Here is a 24,740-nt window from a genome sequence, read left to right on the forward strand (position 1 = left end):
CCCATCCCCAGGAAAAAAATGGTTACCCACCTTTTTCATAACTGTTGTTCTTAGGAGATGCGTTGCTCATGTCTACTTCATTCTACGGGTGTGTGCACGCCCAAGCGAGCGGTCTTCGGAGATTTTTGCCTTAGCAGTATCCATATGGCCAGCTGTGGTGCCCCCGTTAGTGCCATGCTCATATGTCCATATATCAGGCGCTGCCAGCCATATGCCTTCTTAGTTCCTTCTTGCCAACAACTCCGACAGGGGGACAGGAAGGTGGGTAATGGAATGGACATGAGCAACACATCTTGAAGAACAGTTACGAAAAAGGTGGGTAAGCGTTTTTTGTTCAAGTGCTTGCTCATGTCAATTCCATTTTAGGTGACTCACAAGCAGCATCAATGAAGGCGGGCTCGGAGTTCAGGGTCTTGCTTACTTTGGCAGAGCAGTGCTGCAAGCTGCATCATCTCATTGCTGGGTAAGCGCATAATGAGATGCCTACGTGTGGACAGACGGCCAGGTAGCAGCCCTACAGATCTCTTGGATTGGTACCTGTGCCAGGAAGGCCATTGACGATGCTTGTGCCCTAGTCGAGTGTGAAGTCACGATTGCTGGTGGAGGCACTTTCTCCAGCTCATAGCAGTAGCGGATGCAGGCCGAGATCCAGGATGAAATCCTCAGAGCAGACACTGTGCAACCTTTCATTCTATCTGCCACCGCAATGAACAACTGTGTTGACTTACTGAACGGCTTTGTTCTGTCTATGTAGAAGACCAGCGCTCTCCTGACATCCAGGGTGCATAGCCTGCACTCCTCATCTGAGGCCCCCTTTTGCTTTCGGGATTAGGAAGTAGCGGGAATCGAAAGCCTTGCCTTTCATGTCCCAAGGGACCTCCTCCACTGCTTCCAGGCGCAGGAGGTTCTCAATGTCTTGAATGACGAGTTGACATGAAAAGGTTCCCTGAAGATGGACGGGGAAGAGGGGAAGTGGCTGAAAATTGCAGGGTATAGCTCCGAAATACTACATGTAGCACCCAGCAGTCCAAGGTGACCTGCAACCAGGCCAAACAGTAGGGACCAAGACGGTCAAGGGAAGAACAAGGTGGATCCAAGGAATTGACTGGGGCATCGCTCTTGAGAGTGCCTTCAAAATGAGTGCTTCTGGCCCCCGGGATGCGTCGCTGTGCCGGGCTGTGCGGCAAGTGGGAGAAGGAAGGGCGGTGACAAATAAAACTCATGTCTTTATCCCTTCTCCTTGCAAACCCCTAACAAGGCTGCAAAGGCCTTGGCAGTGGGGGCAGCCTAAACTGATTCCGTGAAGACTGCGGCATATGCATGCCCAGCAAGCAAACTGAGGCCCAAGTGTCCTTTAACCCATTAAGCCTCACATCCGTCTGTTCGGAGAAGCAACCGTTCCCGTTGAATGGGAGGTCCTGGATTGAGGTCTGCATCTCTTGGGAAAGGCTGGCAGTCTGAAGCCAGGAGCTGTGCCTCAACCACCACCAAAGCGACCACCCTAGATGCTAACTCTGCCACATCCCATGCCATTTGGATGGAGCACCTAGTCACCATGGTGCTAAATTATTGGGCCAAACCCTGTGGGAGGGATTCCTTGAACTTATGGAGGGCGCCCCACAAATTAAAATTGTATCTGCACAAGGCGGCCTGATGGTTCACCACCTGGAACTGCAGGCTGGTAGTGGAATAAATTTTTCTCCCACGAAGGTCCAGTCTTTTGGCCTCTATTTTTAGGAGTTGAGCTGGTGTACCCCCACTTGTCTTTTTCGTTGGCTGCAGAAACAACCAGCAAGCCCAGAGGTGGGTAGGTGGGTATAAAAGGTACTCAAACTCTTTGGCTGGAACAAAGTACTTCTTTATGGCCCTTTTGGAGGTGGTAGGGATGGATGGTGGTTTGTGGCAATTTGAAAACCTTGTCCGGCACTCGTAGAGCAAAAAGGCAGGGGTAGAGGCTGACAGGACATTGAACAAAGTATCCGCACATTTGGCCATCTCCTCCACCTTTAGGCCCAAGTTCTCAGCCACCCATTGAAGAAGGGCCTGGTGTTCTTTAAAATCATCTGGTGGGCTGGCCCTTGAGGATCCTGCAACCACCTCGTCTTGGGATGAAGACAATGACTGTACCACTGCGGGAGGCCCTGGGGCATCATCCCCAAGGGGGAGGGAGGTTTAGGGGTGGGCGCAGTCTCCTCTTCTCCCAACCTCCAAACGCAACTCATGTACCAAATCTGGTGCTGTCGGTGTCACCAACTGTTGTTCCGAGGCAGCAGCAGATGAGTGGTGAGAAGGAGGCAGTGTCATGACCAGCATTGCCTCCCGGGCAATAAGGCAATAAGGCAACTGTGCTGGCCACTTGCCGTGCTGCCAAGATGGTGCCGTTGATGTCAACGTGGTCTTGGGAGCCCAACTGAGTTGGTGGAGTCTGAACTACCCTTCTGTGCCAGAGGAATCCACTTCCGGTGACCACCGTGGGACTGTCGACAATGGTACCTGGAGCGAGAGGATCGGTGCCAGTATTGAGGGGACTGAAGTCGTGACAGAAAATGCTCCCATGAGGCAAGCGACAAAAGATCTGTGCCTAGAGGATGACTGGCAGGGGGCGAATGGTGCCGGTAGTACAGAGACTGGCGCCTCACCTTAGGCAATGCACATTGAGACAGCAAGAACCGCGACTGCGGTGCCAGTGACCAAGAAGGAGACCCAGAGGATTTGGTCTGCTACTCCAGAGTTTGTGGCATGGAGGAGGAGAGCCCTGCCTTGTCTCGGAGGATAAGTGGCGCTCCACTGCCCCCTGAAAGGTGTTAGTGGGTGGCCCACCCTCGTAGGGAGCCTTTACTGTTTCCTGTGGCACCCGCAGTGCTAGTGGCACAGGCAGAGACCTCTACTCTCTCAGTGCCAGGGGAGCTTGGGAAAGTGTCGATGTCATCAAGAGTTTGGATCCCCTACTGCTCCTGGGAGTCAGTGGCAGATGCTTTAAGGGACTAAGGGCCCCGACTTGGGAGGCACATACACGTAGCTCCAGAGTGGCTGAGTGGCCCAAACTGGGTCCTTTGCCCAATGTCCCATGGCCCTTCTTGCCTCATGCTGGGGAGTTGTGCTTCTTTGATTTCTTTTTGGGCACCAGTGATGGGGAGTGGTGCTGGATGGGAATCGCACCAATGCAGATGTAATAGATGAGTCTTGGCAGGATGGCTCGGAAGCCGGACAAAGGGCAGCCTCCATGAGGCGAGCCCACAAACCAATATCCCACTGAGTCCTAGATCAACATTTTTTTTTTTTAAAACGCAACATTTGTCCTTCCATGCAATTCCCCCAAGCACTTGAGGCAGCTGTTGTGGAGGGTCACTTACAGGCATAGGCCTATTGCAGTCCACCCAAGGCTTAAACCCCAGAGACTGGGGCATGCCCTTGCTGGGACTCTAACTTCTAACTACATTTAACAATTACTTAACACTAATTACTATAAACTATTTACAAGGCCCTAAGGCTTGAAGTCTGAAGAGATGAAACCACTAGCCCTTGCTATACAAGGAAAGGCACTCCAACTAACCACCACAAGCAGTAAGAAGGAACTGAGAGAGCGTAGGGCTGGCTGCGCGCGATATACTGATGCATGAGCAGAGCACTCAAAGGGATGCCACAGCTGGCCCTATGGATACCGCTAAGGCAAAAATCTCCAGCGACCACACACATGGGCATGCACACAACTAGAATGGAATTGACATGGAGCAAGCACTCAAAGAAGAACTTCCCTGGGCTGCAGGAAGCTTCACTTTCCCACCCACATCGCTCCTCAGCTGTGGAGGGAGACGTCACCCATATGGGGAGCTACTCCAGTCTGCCCAACCAGTGTGCATCTGGACCTGCCCCCCATGCCAAGACACCCTCCTGAGTTCCCCCCACACAAACCCAGAACCCCCACCCCCTGCATCCAGAGCCCACCTGCATGCAGACCCTCCCGCTGAGCCCCACCCCTGCCTTCAGACCCCCAACCTTGCACCCAGACTATCCCCCGCTGAGTCCCCTGCACTCAAACCCCCACCCTGATGAGCTCAACCCCCATGCATCTGGACGACCCCAACATAGCATCCCATTGCCCCAGACTCCCCACTGAGTTGCCCTCACTGAAACTGCCCCACAAACAACTCTCTCACCCTACACCTGGATCCCCTCCACACTTGGACAATGCTGGGCTTAGCCTGCCTTCCCACACCTGGTGCATGTGGCACAGAAGGGAAGGGCCCAGGGGCGTTTCTAGGGTGGGCAGGTGCAGCCTCACCACCATGTCCATGTCCCAGGAAGGGGCATAGGGTGATCTCCCACTTCCATGCAGTCAATGGTGTGTGCGCTCCACTGCCATGCTGAAGCCTCCACATTTATTTATTGACAAATAAAATTGGCAGAATTTTTTATTTTTTGGCACAGAATTCACTCAGGAGTCGCCAGTACTGTTGGGCTGCAGAATGAACCTGGCTGATTGTCACCCTCAGTCTGTCCAGAATCAGGGATTCTGCTAGCAGTCACAGCTAAGACTGTCAATGCTGAGAACTGTTTTGGTGCTGATAAGACCTTCACAGCACCAATATGGCACTCTGAGCTGATGAACCTTCTGCCACCAATGAGCTTAGAGTCTGTTTCCTCGGGTGCTTGTGTAGCTGGTACTGGATCATCTGGTACTGCTGCTAGGGAAGGATAGCTGTGCTTTCCCTGGTTCTTGGAGCCATGTTCCTTGCAACTCCATTGCTGGGAAAAGTGGAAGTTCTTGAGTGTGGGGTGACATTGTGGCTCAGTGGGGCACTAGAGGAGCGAGACTGAATGAAAGGAGGAGATGTCCTCATTTGTTTACCCAGATCTGAGCACTTGCACTGAGGTCTCATGATGTAGCTTCAGTCTTCCCTCTTTAGCTTTCAAGTCATTGCTCAAAACCTGCTTGTGCACCATGCAGCGCTCTGACACATGCTTAGCAAGGGACACAAGAGGCACCTTGAATGGCCATCATTGGCAGGCACTATTGTATTGCAGGAGGAACAGATTTTGAATCATGGGGATTTTCCTCCTGCTATTTTAGGTTTGTGCACAGAGGAATGGGGGGGGGGAAGGAAGGGGCGTTAGAAACCCCATCAATGCCCTCATTTCACAAGGAATTTTTTTTTCAAACCAACAGATATTTGATATTTGTCTCAATAATTATAAACAGCAGCTCTAGCTTATTTCTTGCCGGTTGAAGAGAGAGACTGCAGGGTTCCATCTTGCAGACATGGACAGTAAGAAGGAACTGAGAGGCTGCTGAGCTCCTTAAATCTTCAGCTACAATGGTCACGAGTGCTCAGAGGGTACAGGCATAGTCCTAATGGACACTGCTATTTCAAAAGAATCTGATCACATGTGCAGGGTGCATAAGCCCAAAGAGTGGAATTTGTCTGGATAATCATTTGAGGAGTAATTCCATGTTTCAACATACACAGTGCAAGAGGGTCTTGCTGTTTCAATGTGCTAATCTGCAAAACTGACAGTTCAAAAAAAGTTTAATTTTTACGTCTCAGCAAATATTTAAGATTGCTGTAGTGAAGTATTTTATTTAGACTATTACAATATTCATTGCCACAGATTTACCATTCATTGCCATAGTATATTACCAATATTAAATTAAAACAAAGCATATAAAAAATGAAGTTCGTTTAGCGTTTTTGATTTATCTATTAGTTAATTTGCAGACTCAAGATTTTTTAATCTCCAATGGTCTCCTAAATAGCATATATTAGCAAATTTATTACATATATATATTTGCCAATTATTGTTTTACTTACAGTTTGTAGAACAGGTAAAAGCATATTCAATGGATTGGTCAGATTAGTTCCTAAAATTATAAATCCAGAATTGATGCCAGCTGAATGGAGAGCTTTGTCCAAGCTGCAGTAAATAGGGAAAACTGGTTAATTATGATGGCTTTGTTCCTCTCCATAGAACATTTTTATTCAAGTTTCCCTTAAAGGGACGTCAGACAAAAAAAAAAATCACTCGTGTTTAGCCGTATAGAGTGGAAATCTAGGAATGTATCCGATGAAGTGAGCTGTAGCTCACGAAAGCTTATGTTCAAATAAATTTGTTAGTCTCTAAGGTGCCACAAGTGCTCCTTTTCTTCTTGTGTTTAAGATTTTTTTAGAATCCATTACAAACACCAAAAAAGTTATAACGGAAAGAAAACTTTTTTAGTTTGTGGGTTTTTTTTTTTTTTTTTTAAACTTTGTGAATGCTATAGCTCCCCCTCTATTGTCAGTTATGGTCTGGTCCTGCAAACATGCAAGTCAAGTTATTCACGTGAAGTCAATGAGACTACGCACATGTATCTTTGCACGATCTATCCCTTACTCAGTTTTTCCTTTTTGTTTGTATGGGTATTTCACGTAACAGGAAAGAGGGAAATAGTTTTAAAATAGGGGAAGTGATGCTTAAACCTGCAAAGCCCCCAAAACACCATAGGGGGACTGGACTCAGGGACAGACGATGTAACAGACAACTTTTAAAAAACAAACTACTTAGATTTCCAGTTGACTATACTACTTTAAGCTTCATGAAACATGGACATGACCAGGACCTAAAGAATACGCAGAAAGGAGATTGAGGACTCAGTACCCACAAGGTGCTGAGCACTGTTTCCCTAACCCAGAAGGCATATAAGCCCATGCTTATTTTGTAGCACATAAGAAGTCCCTTTATTTGCATTTGTCTACACATATGCTTAATTTAATTTAATTTAATTTAATTGTATCAGTGGCAGAGTGCTCACTTTTTTATAGTGGATAGTTAAAAAGAAAAAGAAAAACAAACTGACCAATCTTTATTTAATCAATGTTTTATTGACTTACCTGTTTCAGCTTTATCAAAATTTAGTTTAGGTGTATAATGTTAAATATAGCAGTACAGTCAGTTACAGGAATGCGGCAAGACAAAAGTACACCACTGCAGAACACTTCTAAAGTAAAGCAGACAACTCTTAAGATTAAGAGATCATACGAATGGATTTTACCTTAGATAAAAGGTATACAGCACATGATCTGTGTAACTGATTTATAAAAAAGACACTGCAATATACTTACTTTGACAGGAAGAGAGAAATGGTGAACAACAGCGCCACAAGGATGAAAAATACTCCCCATATGACCTAAAACAAAGATATATTATAATGTAGCTGAGATGCTCTTTGAAGTTGATATTAAAAGCACAAAAACATTATGCTTAATTTTATTGATCAAAGGCTGTTTATGTGCTATAATCTTTTAACCAAATTGAGCTAGGATGATTGTTCTATTTAGTAAGTATTTCCATCCACTTTTTCCACATACATGTTTTAAATGACTTATGGATGAGGGAAGAGTTTGATAGGAAATTCTCCAAAAGCTAAAGGGTATTCACTTAACCACTTAAAATAGTATCTCCCTCACACCCCACAGTTAACTAAGGCAAAAAGGAATTCATTGCTTTTGCCCGGGGATGACTTAAACCTTATTCATAGAATTGAATGTGAAATGTTTTAAATTTCGGTAGTGTGCTGTAAGTTGATACAGTGCTCTCCCATCCATTAGTCATGGAAACATAAAAGAGAAAGATGAGTGCACATGAAAGGTTATACTGAACAAATGTAACATTTACCATTAATAATATGTGTCCTTATAATTGCTATAGTAAAAAGCATAGAAAAGTTTAACTATGTACCAAATGGAGATTTGGCTGTACCTACAGAGAAAACTGAAAGCACAAACTTAATTTCCTCCCTTGCTATGTTGGGTCCAGATAGAAGAGGTCTATAAAAAATGCCATCACTAGTGATTGGTCTTTTGCATGTCCTCCTCTCCACTGGAAAAGAATCAAAACAGGCGAGCCATACCTTGGGAGGAAATAGTACTAGAAGAGAAACCAAGCTTTTTTTTTTTTTTTTTTTTTTTTAAAAAAAACAAAAGGACACGCTTGTTGAAAACCTCATTTACAGGAGATAAGTCTAATAAGAAGCGAAATAATGTAATGTGGCCCAAATATCCATTCTGCATGCCTTCAATAAAGAGGCTTCTGGCAACATGAATACACTTACAGTTCCCCCCTCAGCCAAGCAGGATTTAGCATTTCAAAAGCTATGTTTAGCGTTTCAAAGCCACATAGGATTTCGTTTTTCAAAATGATATTGTACAGCTAAGAGAGACTTAAGCCACCTAAGGAAGGAAAATTGTATTTGAAATGATTCAAAGACTTTTGAGGACAGACTAGGAAAAAAGAAAATCACCAGCTAAACAAAATGCATAATAAAAATTAAAACAGCCTATCGAAAGAAAAAAAAGGAAATTATAGTTTCAGGAAAAGCTTAGAGAAGAGCCACTTAGGATTTTAGGGTAGCAGAATGGCTAAAAAACTTAATTGAGTAATTTCATGTTATGTTTGGGTTTTGAGATTTTAGAAAAAGTGGATAATTTATAATGCTAACTAGCTTTTACAAACTTATGTCTCTTCCTTGTGCAAAAAAGTGTTGGTAAGCTGAAGAATCTATTCCCTGCATTCTGTAAAAAGAGTGGTAGACAGTCATCTTAAGCATGAATGTAGGGAGCCAGAACCACTGAAAACTTCATTTCCATGGACTGAGCTCTAAGAGTATGTCTACGCTACCTGACGGATCAATGGGCAGCAAACGATCCAGCCAGCATCGATTTATCGTGTCTAGTCTAGACCTGATAAATCGACCCCGAGCGCTCTCCCGTCAACTCCTGTACTACGCCGACATGAGAGGCGCAGGCGGAGTTGATGGGGGAGCAGCAACAGTAGACTCATGGCAGTGAAGACACCATGGTAAGTCAATCTAAGTACGTCGACTTCAGCTACGTTATTCATGTAGCTGAAGTTGCGTAACTTAGATCGATCCCCGCCCCAGTGTAGACCAGGGCTAAGTGAATGCCTGGACAAAGCAGTTTGAGCCATGAAGATGAACATTAACCTGAACTACTGCGCGATACATTTCTGAATCACAGACTTTGCCCAACAGGAAAAAATGTACTGGATGATATCTGGGAATAGGCAATTAAAAATATTCTGTCTTTAATTCTTGTCTTTTATGAGGTCAGTCTTTCAAAATCCTTGGATTGTCTTATTTTAAGCAGTTTTTAGCCAATTTCACTTATTCCATTTCAATCCAAATTGTGCCAATGCACTGCCCTAAGCCAAATTCTTGTCTTCCTGCAGGATCAGCTCCTTGATTCCAGCACTGATCAGGGTCAGACACTCCACAGAAAAAAAATAATGCAAATTTTTGATAACTTGACTGTCACCAAGTATCAGTTTGCTTTAAATTTTTATTAATCCTCCTTATTGCATTCATCTGCAGCCACCAACACCATCAATTATGATATCAAACATTTTATCTCATTTTAAGTGTTCTTATGGAGCATTACTGTTGAGAAAGACTTAGTCATAGAAATGAAAAGTATATAGATGTGTCCCAGCTTTTTGTCCTATGGCAATTAATTTTCCTCATCTCTTCTCCCCCAGTGAGATAATTGGTACTCACGGATATGACTATCAAATTAATCCCAGTTGCGTGTCTCTCTTCTCTATTACCTGGTTCCTAACATATGTTCTGAAAGAACCAGAACTGTCTCACATTTGATATAGTCAAAAGTAAACTCCTATCTTCTAGTATATCTTGACTTTAATTGAATCACTCCTGTACCAGGAGTTCTGACTGTAACCAGCCTTTTATATACATATACCACTGTGGTCTACTCCTGTTGATGTTTATATGCAATTTAGAAATTAAATAATATAATTCAGAACTATATAATAATTCAGAAATTTTGATAACTGCGGTATTGTTAAAGTTTTCCAGTGTTTTTCATTTTGATTCATTGGACACTTATGCTTTCTTTATCCAGAACCATTCTGCACAGTTACTTCTGATGAAGTTACCACATTTTATTTACAACAGCTGTCCATGAAAAGAAGATTCTGATTCAGACAGACAGTTACTCCTCTTTAAGATGATACAAAAAAAGAAAATCACAAGTGTTTCACCTTTAGCAGCAGATCTCTGTATTCTGCAGTGCACAATTTGTGTTTATGCTGTAATCTGTGACTAATAGTTAATCTGTCTCAGGGCTTGTCTTCACTACCAGGATAAATCGACCTAAACTATGCTATTCCAGCTATGTGAATAACGTAGATGAGTTGACGTAGCTTAGGTCGACTTACCCCGGTTTCTTCACTATGCTACATTGATGGGAAACGTTCTCCCGTTCATGTACCTTAATCTTCTCAGGGAGCTGTAGTACTGGGGTCGACCCGACAGCACTCTGAAGTCAATTTGGAGGGTCTTGAATAAACCCGCTAAATTATACCCCTGCTGAATTGATTGCAGCAGTGTAGATCCCCCCGTAACGAAGACCAGCCCATAGCCACTGGCATGATCAGATCTTTTGATAGAACTCTCCTAAAGCGATTAAGTTCTCATTCAGTTACTACACTATTTTTTATATCCAAACTAAAGAACTTAACTCAAAATATTCCTCCTAGTTTAATAAGACTATACACATTAACTGTCATTTAAATAAGAATATCCATTACAATACCTAAGATCTTTCTTCCAACACTGTTGCAATATTTTAAAACTAAAAACAAACTGTACCAGCTTCTTTGCTCGAGCTTTAGTAAACTGTTGTTTGAAGACTCACTTAACAGGAAAATTTATTTTTAAAATTTTCACACCAAAATTACTCAAATACGTAAGATAGCCATACAATATTTGACTAGCTTATGGATTTAAAATATTGTATTTTTTGTGTGTGTGTATTTAAACATGTCAGTAATATTAGAAAAATTCACCTCTAGAACAGTTTGCCAGAATACAATTTCCACATTAGCACTTGTATTTCCTTTTCTCAGTTCACAGGAATAAATAGTATTACTTTACTTTCTTTAAAAGTTTTCTGGTGCTCATTTTTACACAAAGTTATATATATAAAAATTGTATTTTAAATATATAAGTGTTAAGGTTTTTACTTAAGGATCATGTTTTAATGTTTAAGACAACTACAGTCTGAGATGGCATCTGAAGATTTGAATGAAATAAAACTAATGAAAACAATTCACTAGGAATTCTTGAATTTTTTATCTTAAACATTTTCAAAGTAGTATTTACAAAAAAACAATACGAGGCCCTGATTCAGAGAGAAAGGATGATTCAGTACTTGGGACCTGCAAGACTGGTTCAGTTCTCCCCTCTGCTACAGACTTTTGTGATTTTGGGCAACTCACTTTGTGCATCAGTTCTAATCTGTAAAATAAGGACAATATTTTCCTACCTCAAAGGAGTATTGTGAGGATAAATACACTAAAAAATTGTAAGGTGTTCAGAAACAGTTGTAAGGTACCTTGATCTATGAAATTGATCTATGAAAGGATTTATATTGAGTTCAATAATCTTTGGTTCTGGCCCAGTGAGGAAATGTAAGTAGTAAGATATCTCATGCCTCTACAACTGTACGATGAAGGAAAAGGGGGCTACTGTAGTCCTTCAGAGTCCAGGACTGAGTCAGGAGACTTGAGTTCTAATCCTGATTGACATGACCCGCTTATGAACCGGGAAACTCAATGACCTGTGTCTGCACCTCACTTAAGTTATCAATTTTTAAAAAAAGGAAATACATGTTTACTTATCACTTTAGTGAAAAAATCAAAAGCCAAAGCACTAAAAGAGAATGAGAAAGAAAATACAGAAAATATTATGCCATTATGTAAGTATCAATGGTATGTCATCACTTGGAATAATGTATTTGGTTCTGGTCACCCTATCTGAAAAGAGCAGACCGAGAAGGTATCTAGACATTGGTGACAAAGATATTAGGCACCTGGAGAGAGACTACCATATAAAGAGAACATGAAAAGAGAGACTGTTTAGTTAAGTTGTCTCATCTCTTGGTTTTATGCTCAAGTCCAACCTTTTTGAGGCAGGGATAGTCTTTGTTCTATGTTTGTACCGTCTAGCACAGTGGGGTCCTGGTCCATGACAACGGCTCCTCTGCAGTAGAATGGTGATAAACAATATGACAAAAGGTTTATTTAAAAAAATTAAGGAATGATGCAGAGAAAGTGTAAACGGGGTGTTTCTATTGGCCCTCTCAATACAAAGATACAAGTCAACAAAATTAAAAAACACAACTGATTTAAAAACTGAAAATTAAGTTTTATATAAACATGTGGAACTCCTAGCCACATGATGCAACTGAAGCCAACATTTTAGTAGGATTAATAAAAGCATTAACTATTTATATGCATACTGAAAATATAGTTAGGGCAGACAGTTACAGTAGACTATTTTTAGAAGAAATATACGCTCTTATGCTCTGGGGCATTGGACTAAGCAATGTAACTAAAAGCGCTATTAAGGGTATAATATATCAATTCCACATCTCAGAGAAAGTGAACACTGAAAATAAAAACAAAACATGAATGAGTCACCGGAAACAGCTAGAAGTCATTGTAAGGTACTACATAAGTTAGACTATGTCTATATTATAGGTTAGGTGTGTGACTCCCTGGCTTATGTACATATTCTCAAGGTAGTGTGAATTTTAACAGCAGTGTCACTGCAGTAGTGCTGCTAGTGACAATGGATGCACGGCCGAGCTGTGTCGAATGCAAACCCACTTGAAATCAGTTAGAGAGCTAGTATGAGTATTTGTACATGAGCAGGGAAATCACACCCCCAGTTTGTACAATCACAGAAGTGTAGGACCGGTAGGGACCTCAATAAGTCATCTAGTTCAGTTCCCTGCACTCAATGCAAGGCTAAATAATAACTAGATCATTCCTGACAGGCATTTGTCTAACTTGTTCTTAAAACTCCCTAATGATGGAGATTCTACAACTCCCTATACAATTTGTAGTGTGGATGTAGCCTAAAATAAGGAACCAATGTGACCTTTGACAGATTTCTTTGAAATTTCACTCAGCACTAGGAGAGTACTAAACAAATGGAGGAAGGCTGATATATGATGTTAATATAGAGGTTTAAAATATATAACAGAGAAAAAGACTAGCGAGTCTTACCATGGTTCCAGGAAACCTTTTTTACAGGGATTCATAAAAGATTGCTAAGAGATAGTTATTAGTATGAATATTCAGAAACAATTTAATATCAGACATGAGAAGCCCTTTGATGGGGGTTGGTAAAAAAGAGCAAGAAAGGTAGATTCTCTGTATAAGCACTTCACTATAAAGCAATTAATTTGATAATGTATATAGAAACTTAAAATCAATGATTTGGGAATGAATATTAAGATAACCAACTGAATAAAAGCTGGTGAGAGATCATGGTACAAAAGTTATCTAGTAAATACTAGTAGGTCATTTTGGAAAACAACAAGCAAAGTCCCTTAAGATTTGGCACTGGGGCAAACCCAGTTTAAAATCTATATAAACTAACTTGAACTAGAGCAAGATATCTGAATTCTAAATTTACTAACAAAATTGGAGAAATAGTAAATAAAATCAAGGCAAGCACAGACCTGAAGGAGAATATGAACAGATTTGCAAGATGGACAAGTGAGTGGCAAATTGAGTTTAACATTGAGAGGTGAAAGGGCATGCACTGGGAAAGATCAAAGAAGATGTGGTAGTAAATATGTAATGAAACAGAATTTACAGAAAACGTCAAGCAACAAAACTGGAAGTAGTATGGAATAACATTAAAAAGAGGAGGCTCAGTGTTCATCAGGCAGAAGGGGAAAGAGGACTAAAACGATAGAGAAATTAGCTATAAAAGCATGAAATAATGTTTGGCTGTGTAAGGTTCATGTAGGACTATTTTTGGAAAACTATTTATAATATCTGTTATTCATTTTAAAAGTAAATTATAATGTTTTAAATATGTAGTCTATACAAGATACCAAATCAGTAAAATAATATATTTGCAGACTTAGGTTACAAATAATTACATTTTAAAATAAAATAGCTGAAATTCATTTCCTCCCGTATGTGCTCCTGATAAGACACAAATTTAGAATGCCATGTTTGTCCTGTCATAGATGGCAACACTACAGTCACCTAGATTAGCATTTCCTGAATTTTCAGTTACAACATTGTTGAATGCTTCAGGCCAAACAAAAAACTCTAGTTTAAACAAACAGGCGGAGCAGTGACTGCTTTTCAATTATTTTGTTTTAAAACTTAAAATTGACTACACCTTTGACCTGCCAGTCACCTGGCTTGATGTCACAGGTCCAACGGTAATCATTATGGATGTGGGATAAGACTTAGCACTGAGACATCTTTTTCCTGTTTATAGTTTATATGCTTATACTTTGTTTTCTACTTGAATAATATTACGAAAAATAGGTCTTTTAAGATGCTTATATTTTTACTTCTCACTAAATGGTTGTATACAACAGTAGTGAATACAGTCCATCTCTTGTTTTGAGTTATATATTAACCTCATTTGCTTGGGGGCATAGGAGCCTCCCTTTTACAATTTTCATAGATCCAAGACTTTAAAAAAAGAATGTGGGCTGCAAAAAATGCTAAAGTTGTTGCTTTGGACATCTTTTTTTGCCTTCCTCTTTCACTTAAGGTGACACAGCTACTCATTCTTAAAATCAGACTATTAGGGTTGGAAGAGACCTCAGGAGGTCATCTAGTCCAGGGATCGGCAACCTTTGGCACGCGGCCTGCCAGGGTAAGGCCCCTGGTGTGCCGAGCCAGTTTGTTTACCTGCTGCGTCCGCAGGTTCAGCCAATCACAGCTCCCACTGGCCGCGCTTCGCTGCTCCAGGCCAATGGGGGCTGCAGGAAGCAGTGTGGGCCGAGGGATGCGCTGGATGCCGTTTCCCGCAGCCCCCATTGGCCTGCGGCGGGGGACCGCAGCCAGTGGGAACTGCGATAGACCGAACCTGTGGACGCGGCAGGTAAACAAACCGGCTCGGCCCACCAGGGGGCTTACCCTGGCAGGCCACGTGCCAAAGGTTGCCGATCCGTGATCTAGTTCAATTCCTGCTCAAAACAGGACCAACACCAATTAAATCATCCCAGTCAAGGCTTTGTCAAGCCAGGCCTTAAAAACCTCTATGGATGGAGATTCCACCACCTGCCTAGGTAACCCATTTCAGTGCTTCACCACCCTCCTAGTGAAATAGTTTTTCCTAATATCCAACCTAGACCTCCCTCACTGTAACTTTAGAGATGAAGGATTTTTAGGATACCCCAACAACTAACATTTAAGGGATGGATTCTCCGGACCACTAAGAATACTGTGTGCTACATAAGCAAAGTGGCCTCATACCAGCCATAGATAGCCAGTGGAAAGGTCTCCCTGCCCAGGGCTCTCTTGGCAAGTGAAAAGTAATCAGTGCCCACAATCAGCTCCCTGCAGCCCACCCCTCTCCAAACTGTACTTAGGATGGAGAATCAAGGCCTTAGATTAATCAAGAATTTAGATCAATCTAATATTTTAGATGGTGATGGGATGTGAACATTGCAATTGCTGTCTCAGAAAAGTTACAGAAACTATATAGGAAAAAAAGGGAATCTCCTGTGCAATTACTAGAAAGCCTGGGAAATTTAAAGAGCAAAATTTCAAAGATGAACAGAAACAACCCTAATCTCAGAAGTCACATGCTGTCATTAAAAGAGAACAAAAAACAAAAATACCCTAGATTCATAGATTATAAAGTCAGAAGGGACCATTGTGATATAGTCAGACCTATGAACTAGAGCACATCCCATAGAACAACTAGACTTGATTTAAAGATTTCCAATGATGGAGAATCTACCACAACCCTTGGTAAGTACTTAAGTTACTGTATAGTAAATGGCATTTGCCAAGATGCATTATCCATAATCACACTCCATTAACAGAGCTCCTGTGCCTCATGAATGGAAGTTCAGAGTCTTTTGGCCAGAAGTGTCCATATGGCACAAAACCAATCTGTGAATCCTTGGGCCAGAGGTTGCCAACTTGAGCCTGAAAAGGAGCCAGAATTTACCAATGTACATTGCCAAAGAGCCACGGTAATTTGTCAGCAGCCCCCCATCAGCTCTTGACTGCTCCTAGTGCCTCCCACTCACCGGCAGCCCCGCCAATCAGCACCTTCCCCTCACTCCCCATAAGTCAGCTGTTGCATGGAACGTAGGAGGCTCTGGGGTGTAAGGGGAAGGAGCGAAGGCACGGCAGGCTCAGGGGAGGGTGCAGGAGGGGTGGAGTAGGGGCAGGGCCTGTGGCAGAGCCAGGGGTTGAGCAGTGAGCACCTCCTGACACATTAAAACGTTGACACCTGTAGCTCCAGCCTCTGAGCTGGTGCCTATACAAGGAGCTGCATATTAACTCCTGAAGAGCCTCTTGTGGCTCCGGAGCCACAGGTTGGCCACCACTGCCTTGGGCTCTTCAGCAAGGGCATATAAGGGCAGAGGGCACCAACTGTCACCCAGTTTCCTCTCAACCACAGAAAATTGAAGGATTCCAAGGATTTCCCAGAAGTGGAAAGCAGGTCATGGAATGTGTATATGGACAGCACATCTCAAAGAACTCCAGTTACTGTATAGGTAATTAACTTATCCTTCAAATAATTGTTCATAGGCACATAGCACTTGTGGTTACTCCCAAGGAATGAGCCCAGATTATACAATAGAGGTGGCAGCTCAGAGTCTTTCATAGCAACTGCATAACTGCTTTGCCAAATGCAATGTGTGATCTGGAGACTTCGATCATCGCATAGTCTTGTCATATACGGCGACCACTTTGCAAACGTCTGTCAGGGAGTTCTTAAGGATTTGGCCCATTTTGTTAGTGATTGAAAGATGATACCTGTTTTGTTAAACTAAGTGTGTCAGTCTAATTTCTGATTGACATCTGATCGCCTCATAATTTGTAATTAGTCTCCACAGAGAGAAGAAATTAATGTGCATGAGATATCTTACTTCACTCTCAGAGATAGTCCCTCCAAGTGTATCTTTGTCCTCTCTATTTTTCACTATTTGTTCTATTCTGGAGCACACCCACCCACAATACACTTCTAGTGCAGGTCTACTGTTGCTTGACCATTTGGATCAGCCATCTTGTATTTAAAACAAATGAGATATATGAAAGCATTCCCAACTATTTTTTTAAATAAAGTATGAAAGAAAGATGGCTTAGCATGTACTTTACATTATTCTGCATTCCAATGCTGATACAACATGGTGACTACAGTTCCAGTAGTCTTATATAGTGCCTGATACATATCTTTAAGGGAAAAAAATGAGTTTCCCCAAGAAGAACCATCAGAACATGTCAGGGTTCCTTCCCCACTCTGAACTCTAGGGTACAGATGTGGGGACCCACATGAAAGACCCCCTAAGCTTATTTCTACCAGCTTAGGTTAAAACTTCCCCAAGGCACAAAGTCCTTGTCCTTGGATTAGGTAAAACGCTGTCACCACCAAGTGTTTTAGACAAAGAACAGGGAAAGGACCACTTGGAGTCCTATTCCCCCAAAATATTTCCCCAAGCCCTACGCCCCCTTTCCTGGGGAAGTCTTGATAATAATATCCTCACCAATTGCTACATGTGAACACAGACCCAAACCCTTGGATCTTAAGAACAATGAAAAATCAATCAGGTTCTTAAAAGAAGAATTTTATTTAAAGAAAAGGTAAAAGAATCACCTCTGTAAAATCAGGATGGTAAATACTTTACAGGGTAATCAGATTCAAAACACAGAGAATCCCTCTAGGCAAAACCTTAAATTACAAAGACACAAAAACAGGTATACATGTTCCCTTGAGCACAGCGAATTTACAAGCCAAAACAAAGAAAAACCTAATGCATTTTCTAGCTAAATTACTTACTAACTTTACAGGAGTTGAAAGGCTTGCATCCTTGATCTGTTCCCGGCAAAGATATCACACAGAGAGATAAAAGCCTTTCCCCACCCCTCCAGATTTGAAAGTATCTGGTCCCCTCATTGGTCATTTTGGGTCAGGGGCCAGTAAGGTTACCTTAGCTTCTTAATCCTTTACAGGTGAAAGGATTTTGCCTCTGGGCAGGAGGGATTTTATAGCACTATATACAGAAAGGTTGTTACCCTTCCCTTTATGTTTATGAAATATTGTTTATTCCTCCAGCTCTATCTTTCAGCAATTTCTGCACTCGAAGTGAAAGTCTGATGTTAATTCTGCCCTTGTGATGTCAACCAAGCAATGTTGCCAACAAATGAAATTTTCTTTCAAACAGTCCACAGATTCTGGAGTCTGAGGACAGATTTGAAGTTAAGCTTTCCAAGAGAGTGTGACTGCAGCAGTGATTTAAACGTATGCTCAATTTTTTCCTTAAGATGCATATACTGGACAAGTTTTAGTTTTATTGTAAAACTGTGGGTGAATTTAGTTCTTATAAACATGAGGGATCAATAGTATTGATTCAGCCCAGCATATACTATACACAAGCACAATGTGAGTTTTTCACCATGTCAACTGTGACCTGTACTACACAGCCACCATTTTTTTTTTAAAGGAACACAAAGTGAACAAAACAAAAAAGAAAACAAAGGAAAACTGGTTTGTGAGTAGAATTGCAGAAAGTTTTTTCTTACCTCAATTTGTTCTAGTGAGAGTACATCTATTTCTAAATTACATGCATGAAGTGTTCAGGTCACTTGATTAAAAAAAGGCAGAAAATTAAGAGAGATGGGGATGAAGGGAGATCAAACAGAGGTTTTCAGACTGCACTTGTGATAGTAAGGAGAGAACTGCCTGGGGGCCTAGTAAAACTCAATGTATTCAGGCTTTCTGGTTAGCACATTACAGGCTTAGGCAACGGTAAGCAACTGTGTCATAGAATCAGACTTATTTTAATATATGTTTGTGCAGCTCCCTGCACAATGAGACCTTTATCCAGGTTGGGGCATCTGGGTGGTACAGTAATTTTCCTGCCCCCCTGTACCCAAAGGGGTCTGTGAGTATAAAAAAAACAAACAAACAAAAAAACCTTAAAATGGTTCTCACTACCGTTCACCGGTAAAATCTTTAAATATTTAACCAGTACAGGCATTTATCATTTGATAAATGGTATGGGGGTATTGCTTCACTGTTAACTGTGCAATTGTTCTCCAGAGCTTCTGAAGCGGAACAGGGTCCAAATTTGGAAGCTACCATTAGACCTTCAAACTTATTAACACAGAGGAAAATATCAGGATGCTTTTCATATGCAGGAATAATCCCATTTATACAGTAACTAGTGACATATGTCTAATATCTGAATCAGCCAAGGTTTCCATAATTCTAAACAAAAGGAAAACAAAAGGAAAGAAAGTTTTCCCTAAATTCAGAACCTTATCAAGATGACAACTGAGCAACTTTGTATAACCCAGTAAAAGCATTGTGTCAAAAGAATCAAAAAAAGCACAGCCACTTCCCCAAAGACCTCAAGCTAAAAAAGACTAGAACCAAGCAATGGTGTATAATATAGAAGTAATTGCGGTGACTGGCCATATCTTAACAATACATAGGTAACTTTTTTTTTTTTTTTTAAAGTTATATCTCCCACTTGCATTGTCATTTTGAGTCAGTTTCTTGTAAGCATAAAAAAAAGTGGGCCCTTATATGAATGCAGGGCTGGGGTCCTCGTGCACCAGTTCAAGATGATTAGTCCACGCACGGGGGACTGCCACAGAAGGTAACAGAAGTGACACAGAAAGAAGAGAGGGTGGATAATCAGGGGGAGAGAGAAGCACAATTATACAGGGCTTTGAAGGCAGGTGGCCAGATTCTCAACTGGCATAAACAGACATTTTCAGACTGTAGATATCTACGTTTTCATAATTTTGAGCCCATGATTTAGGAAAGATGGATTTCTAATATAATATCACCCTTCAAAAATCTTAAGTCAATCACAAGTAAAATGCATTTGGTCTCTGTTTCCTTATTCGTTCATATTTACAAAGGCTCCTTGCAATTACCACTTTGCTCAGAGTTTTAGAAGAGGAAAAACAAGGTTTTTTTTGTTGTACTTTTTAAAAAAATTGAGGAACTTAGGTAACTGTTAAATAATACTAATTAATGAAAACTTGTGCCTGAACATGTTGGTCACTGTGCCTCTGCTGTACTACTATTAAGAATTATAAATCTGTCCTGATATTTCTTTCCCTACTCCCCCCCGCACTTAGTGACAGCAGAACTAGTTTTCTGCATCTTGTAACTGCCTGTGAATAATTGTGCTTTAAAAACCTCTGAAATGGCTATATTCTATATTGAGAAACCCTTATGTAAAATATTTTGATTACTGATATTAAAAATAGTATACAAATACACAGAAGACTTTAGAATTATGACTGCTATAAAAGCAATTACAGAAAGATTTAACTTTCAAGGATTTTCATGCACAGTTATACTAATCAGATAAACATTACACAGCTATAAACTGCATTTATTTCGGACTATAAAAGCTACTATATGAATCATTGGCACTTACAAAAATATTTTTAAAAAATTCTCTATACAAATCGACTTTACTGTCTAGAGTCATGTCACAATGTATTAGTAACACCAACATCCCTATAATTGAGAACCTTTCAAATATTGAAACTAATGATTCTCAATTCTACCCAACTCCTTCCACTCTTCTTTGAGAAAACCCCAGGTAAACGCAAGCCTTGCGGCATGCCTTGAAGATTAAATTCATGCTCTATAGCACCAATGAACAAAGAATATTCCCTAGTAGAAAACACTTCATGGAGAATGATCTGCCAGCAGGTCCACTTTTTAACCTAGGGACTATTAGCTCAAGCATCTCCAATGATTGTAATTGTCACGGTCTTTCACAGCATGGAAGTAGTAATTTTCAGGTACCAAGGACATTGGGACAACATGTTTTCTGTGTGAAGCACTACTCCACAAATAGAGTTTTACACAGTGTGACTGCCTATGTCTCTGAATTATCTTTAGGGGTAGTCCTGTGCAGAGAGAGACAATGCAAAAGTAATCTCAGTCATGAAATGGCATAAATAATAGTAGCAAACGAAAAAAAAGTAACTAGTCATACAGAGTCCCAGAACACTTCACAACAGAAAAAGATAAGCAGCATTAAATTTGAGCTGCAGTTTAGAAGGAAACTGTCCCAAAATTCATCCCAAAATTTAAATTTGGTAAAGACAAGCTTTTACAAAACTTTAGATCAATAAAGTTTTCCTGAATTATTTGAAAAAAAATACAAGTTTCTTTTAAAATCAAAAACAAATATTCCCCTGCAATGTCTGCAACCCCAACTCTTGAGAACTTGAAATAAAGCTTCCTTGCTTTTCATTTGTGCAAGCTCAGAGAAATGAAAAAAGTGAATAAATTGATTAAGATTCGCTTGGTTTTTAATAATTTATGGTGTTAACACCACTGGGTATGGAAACTGGTTTAATTTTTTTTCAGTGGGAATGTTTTTTCAACAGTTTCAGAATTTTGTATTTCAACTGAAAGCTGACTTCTCAAAGTCCTAAAGACAAACTTAAATCATGGGTATACTGTTGTATGCGTCATTGTTACATACCTAAAAAGCTGAGAATATATAGTGACAAAAAATGCAATTACCATCAATAGAACTTAGCATAAGAATGAAATTGGGTATAAAGAGAAATATGCTATTAGGAATGAAAAAAACAACAAAAACTTTGCTCCGTGTTGTGCATTTTCCATTACACTAGTCTATTCCTCAGGTAAAGGCTCTAGCCAGCTAGTTTAGGGTCTCCTCTAAGACCGACCTGTTGACTATGTAACAATCTCTGGCAAGGATCCTTCCATTCAATCCACATCATTGTTTTCCCCAAGCTACTCTTAAAAAACAGAAAATGAGTTGGATTAATCTCTAGGTGCCAAATCACATATGTACTTCCAAGAGTAAAAGTGCTGATTAAGTTGGGTTTCAGCCAAGTGTTTTTTTACAACATGGATCACTATCTGAAAGCAATTGTCTCACATAGTCTTTACCTACATTAATGTAATGTTAAATTACAAGTTAAATGACTATTAACAGGGTAACTTCTCCATCCATCTTCCCATCTTTGGTTTCAGAGTAGCAGCCGTGTTAGTCTGTATTCGCAAAAAGAAAAGGAGTACTTGTGGCACCTTAGAGACTAACAAATTTATTTGAGCATAAGCTTTCGTGAGCTACAGCTCACTCCCATCTTTGTGAGAGTTTGATCCCATCGCTTCTTTGTTACAGAATTAATGCTTCCAAGTGATTTCTTGTATTTCATTGTTTTGTATGCCTCATCCTGACCTGTACTTAACTTTTCAAAGTAAAAATAAATTACCATTGTGGCAACGTTCAGTAGGAATTATCGAATCCAAGATTTTCTAGGGAAGTTACTAAAACATTATATTCTAAGGATTTGGGGTTTTGTACCAACAACGTTTACCACATTCAGTCTCACCCACAACTGAATCCTAGTAGTAAACTCTCTTCCAAGAGGAGGAAAGTTGTACTAAGTTGAAAATAAAGAACTTTCACAGTAAGACAGTCAAAACCACACACTTGTGAAAACTAAAGTATATTTATGTTCTTTAGATAGAACATTTTTGCCCATTTTATCTGAAAGTAACTAACCCACATGAAGATTAAACTATTTTTAGATTGAATTTTCTTTAAGTGATTTTAATGTAAAACCTAAGTTACTTATTGGCTCCCACCCACCCTTCTTTTCCTGACCAACTTGCAGGAACTAAGTCAGACCACCTTGATAATCTAATGATGTGCAGGGCTTTTTCACAGAAGGTAGAGTTCAGTTCCTATTTGTGGTCTTCTGTAGTAAACAACAGCTACAGTAAAAGTGTCATGCAGGCAACAAACTCAAATGCTAGGGATCATCTTGCATAAGACTGTTCTGATCCTCTAGCAGTCTTGGGCATGGTGTTTGCCTCTGGAAAAGAGGAACATTCTAGAACAGGGGTGGGCAAACTTTTTGGCCTGAGGGCTGCATTGGGTTTCTGAAATTGTACAGAGGGCCCTGCTTCTCGCCCCCGATGGCCCTCCCGGGACTCCTGCCCCCCCACCCCCACCCACTCTCAGTCCCCTGCCCACCCCCGAACCCCTAACTGCCCCCTGCTGCCCCATCCAACCCCTCCTCTCCTTCCTGACTGCCACCCCAGGACCCCTGCCCCCATTCAACCCCCGTTCCCCGCCCTCTGACTGTCTCAATCCCTATCCACGCCCCTGACCACCACCGAACTCCCCTGCCCTCTATCCAACTGCCCCCTCCACTCCCTGCCCCTTACCATGCTGCCTGGAGCACCGGTGGCTGGCAGCACGGCTGCACCAGGAGAGGCAGCTGCGCAGTGCAGAGCACCTGGTCAGGCCAGGCTCTGCAGCCCCGCCGCCCAGAGCATTGCACCGCGTGGCGGCATGGCTGTGGGGGCGGGGAGACAGCCTCCTGGGCCAAGTGCTCCGGGGCTGGGCAGGACAGTCCTGCAAGCCGGATGTGGCCCGCGGGCTGTAATTTGCCCACCTCTGTTCTAGAATAACCACCATCCCACAATTCAATGATCTTGAGGATGGAAAAAAATGAATAGAAAAATGGAGCATCCTTGGGTCTGCAGAAGAAGTCAGGACTTTTACAACCTCTGCCCCATTAAAGAAAATGGAACAAGCACATGGAACACTCCTTCAAGCAGCACACATTTTTAGGAAAATAATGAACAAAAAACGATATCCCTTCACACAAGTTAAAAATAAAGCTAGTGAATCTTAATCCATGAACTATTTGTTTATTTAAAATATAAGCAGACTTTCACTCCTAGGTTCCCAGGAGACTATGACATCCATAAAACAAAATTCCATTTTAAAGTACAGAATTTAAGCATAAAGTTTATAATCCTGTAACAGGTCTTTAATCACAGAAAAATGCAACTATTGAAATTACTTTTCACTATCAAATAGTCTAACTTTAGCTATAGTATTCATGCATCACTATTTCCATCTCTTTCCCAGTTAACTGCATCTTGCCCTTTTCTCTAAAAACTTGTTCATCACATTACTTACTGCAACGGAGTCGTACAAACCCCAGTCACTTTGTTCAACTACATGCAAAGTATCTCACCATTATACTGGTGATATATGACCAGGTCACTTATGGATTTGGGAAAACCAGCACTAGGTCCCCACTTCTGCATAAGGAAACAAAAAAGATCTTATTTAAGTTGTCATCCCCTTCAGGCACAGCACCATCTACAGCAAACTTACTCAGCTCCAATCAGATGCATCATTAGTGACAAGCCAATCAGTCCCACACCAAACCTACCTTCCCACAGGGAGTCTCTGGCAAGCACAAGTCCCTCAAGCAGTTCGCTGCTCCAGCCAGGCTTCCTGCAGAGTGACAGCTGGATTTCTCCTCTCCCACCATTAGCCCCTCACTGAGCTGGGCTCTCCACTTAACCCACCTACTCCAAGTTTGGTGCCTACTGCAGATGCAACAGGGTGGAGCCGACAGGCCTGCTGTGGACTCATTCTCAGGATTTACATATCATGTCACACGTACCAAGAAAGCAACAGGGTTCTCTTACTCTATAATTTGCCAACAATGCTACAAAAAAAATAAATCTTGTCTGACCAAGGAAGATGCAAAATCCATCAGCAACTTAAGTTTGCAATACTACGAAGTGTAAAAATTTGTACAGAAGTATTTAAAAGCCACAGCATGAAAATAATATAGTTTAATGTGGATTAAAAGAGAGAAGAAATATATAACTAGACTAA

The 24,740-nt window shown here is 41.3% G+C and overlaps 1 protein-coding gene across 7 annotated transcripts in view; it reads right to left on the reverse strand.

Moving 5' to 3' along the window:
- Nucleotides 1–24,740, reverse strand: part of LMBRD1 (LMBR1 domain containing 1) — a 237,907-nt gene that overhangs the window by 62,426 nt on the left and 150,741 nt on the right. For all 7 annotated transcript variants that reach the window (XM_043510440.1, XM_043510439.1, XM_043510437.1 and 4 more), the window contains 2 exons: nt 7,101–7,165; nt 5,811–5,913 (listed from right to left, as the gene is read on the reverse strand). In XM_043510440.1, coding sequence (XP_043366375.1) covers nt 5,811–5,913; nt 7,101–7,165 — 168 coding nt within the window. The remainder of the gene's footprint in view (nt 1–5,810; nt 5,914–7,100; nt 7,166–24,740) is intronic.

The sequence above is a fragment of the Dermochelys coriacea genome, chromosome 3 (genome assembly GCF_009764565.3).
Source record: "Dermochelys coriacea isolate rDerCor1 chromosome 3, rDerCor1.pri.v4, whole genome shotgun sequence".
Taxonomy (NCBI): Eukaryota; Metazoa; Chordata; order Testudines; family Dermochelyidae; genus Dermochelys; species Dermochelys coriacea.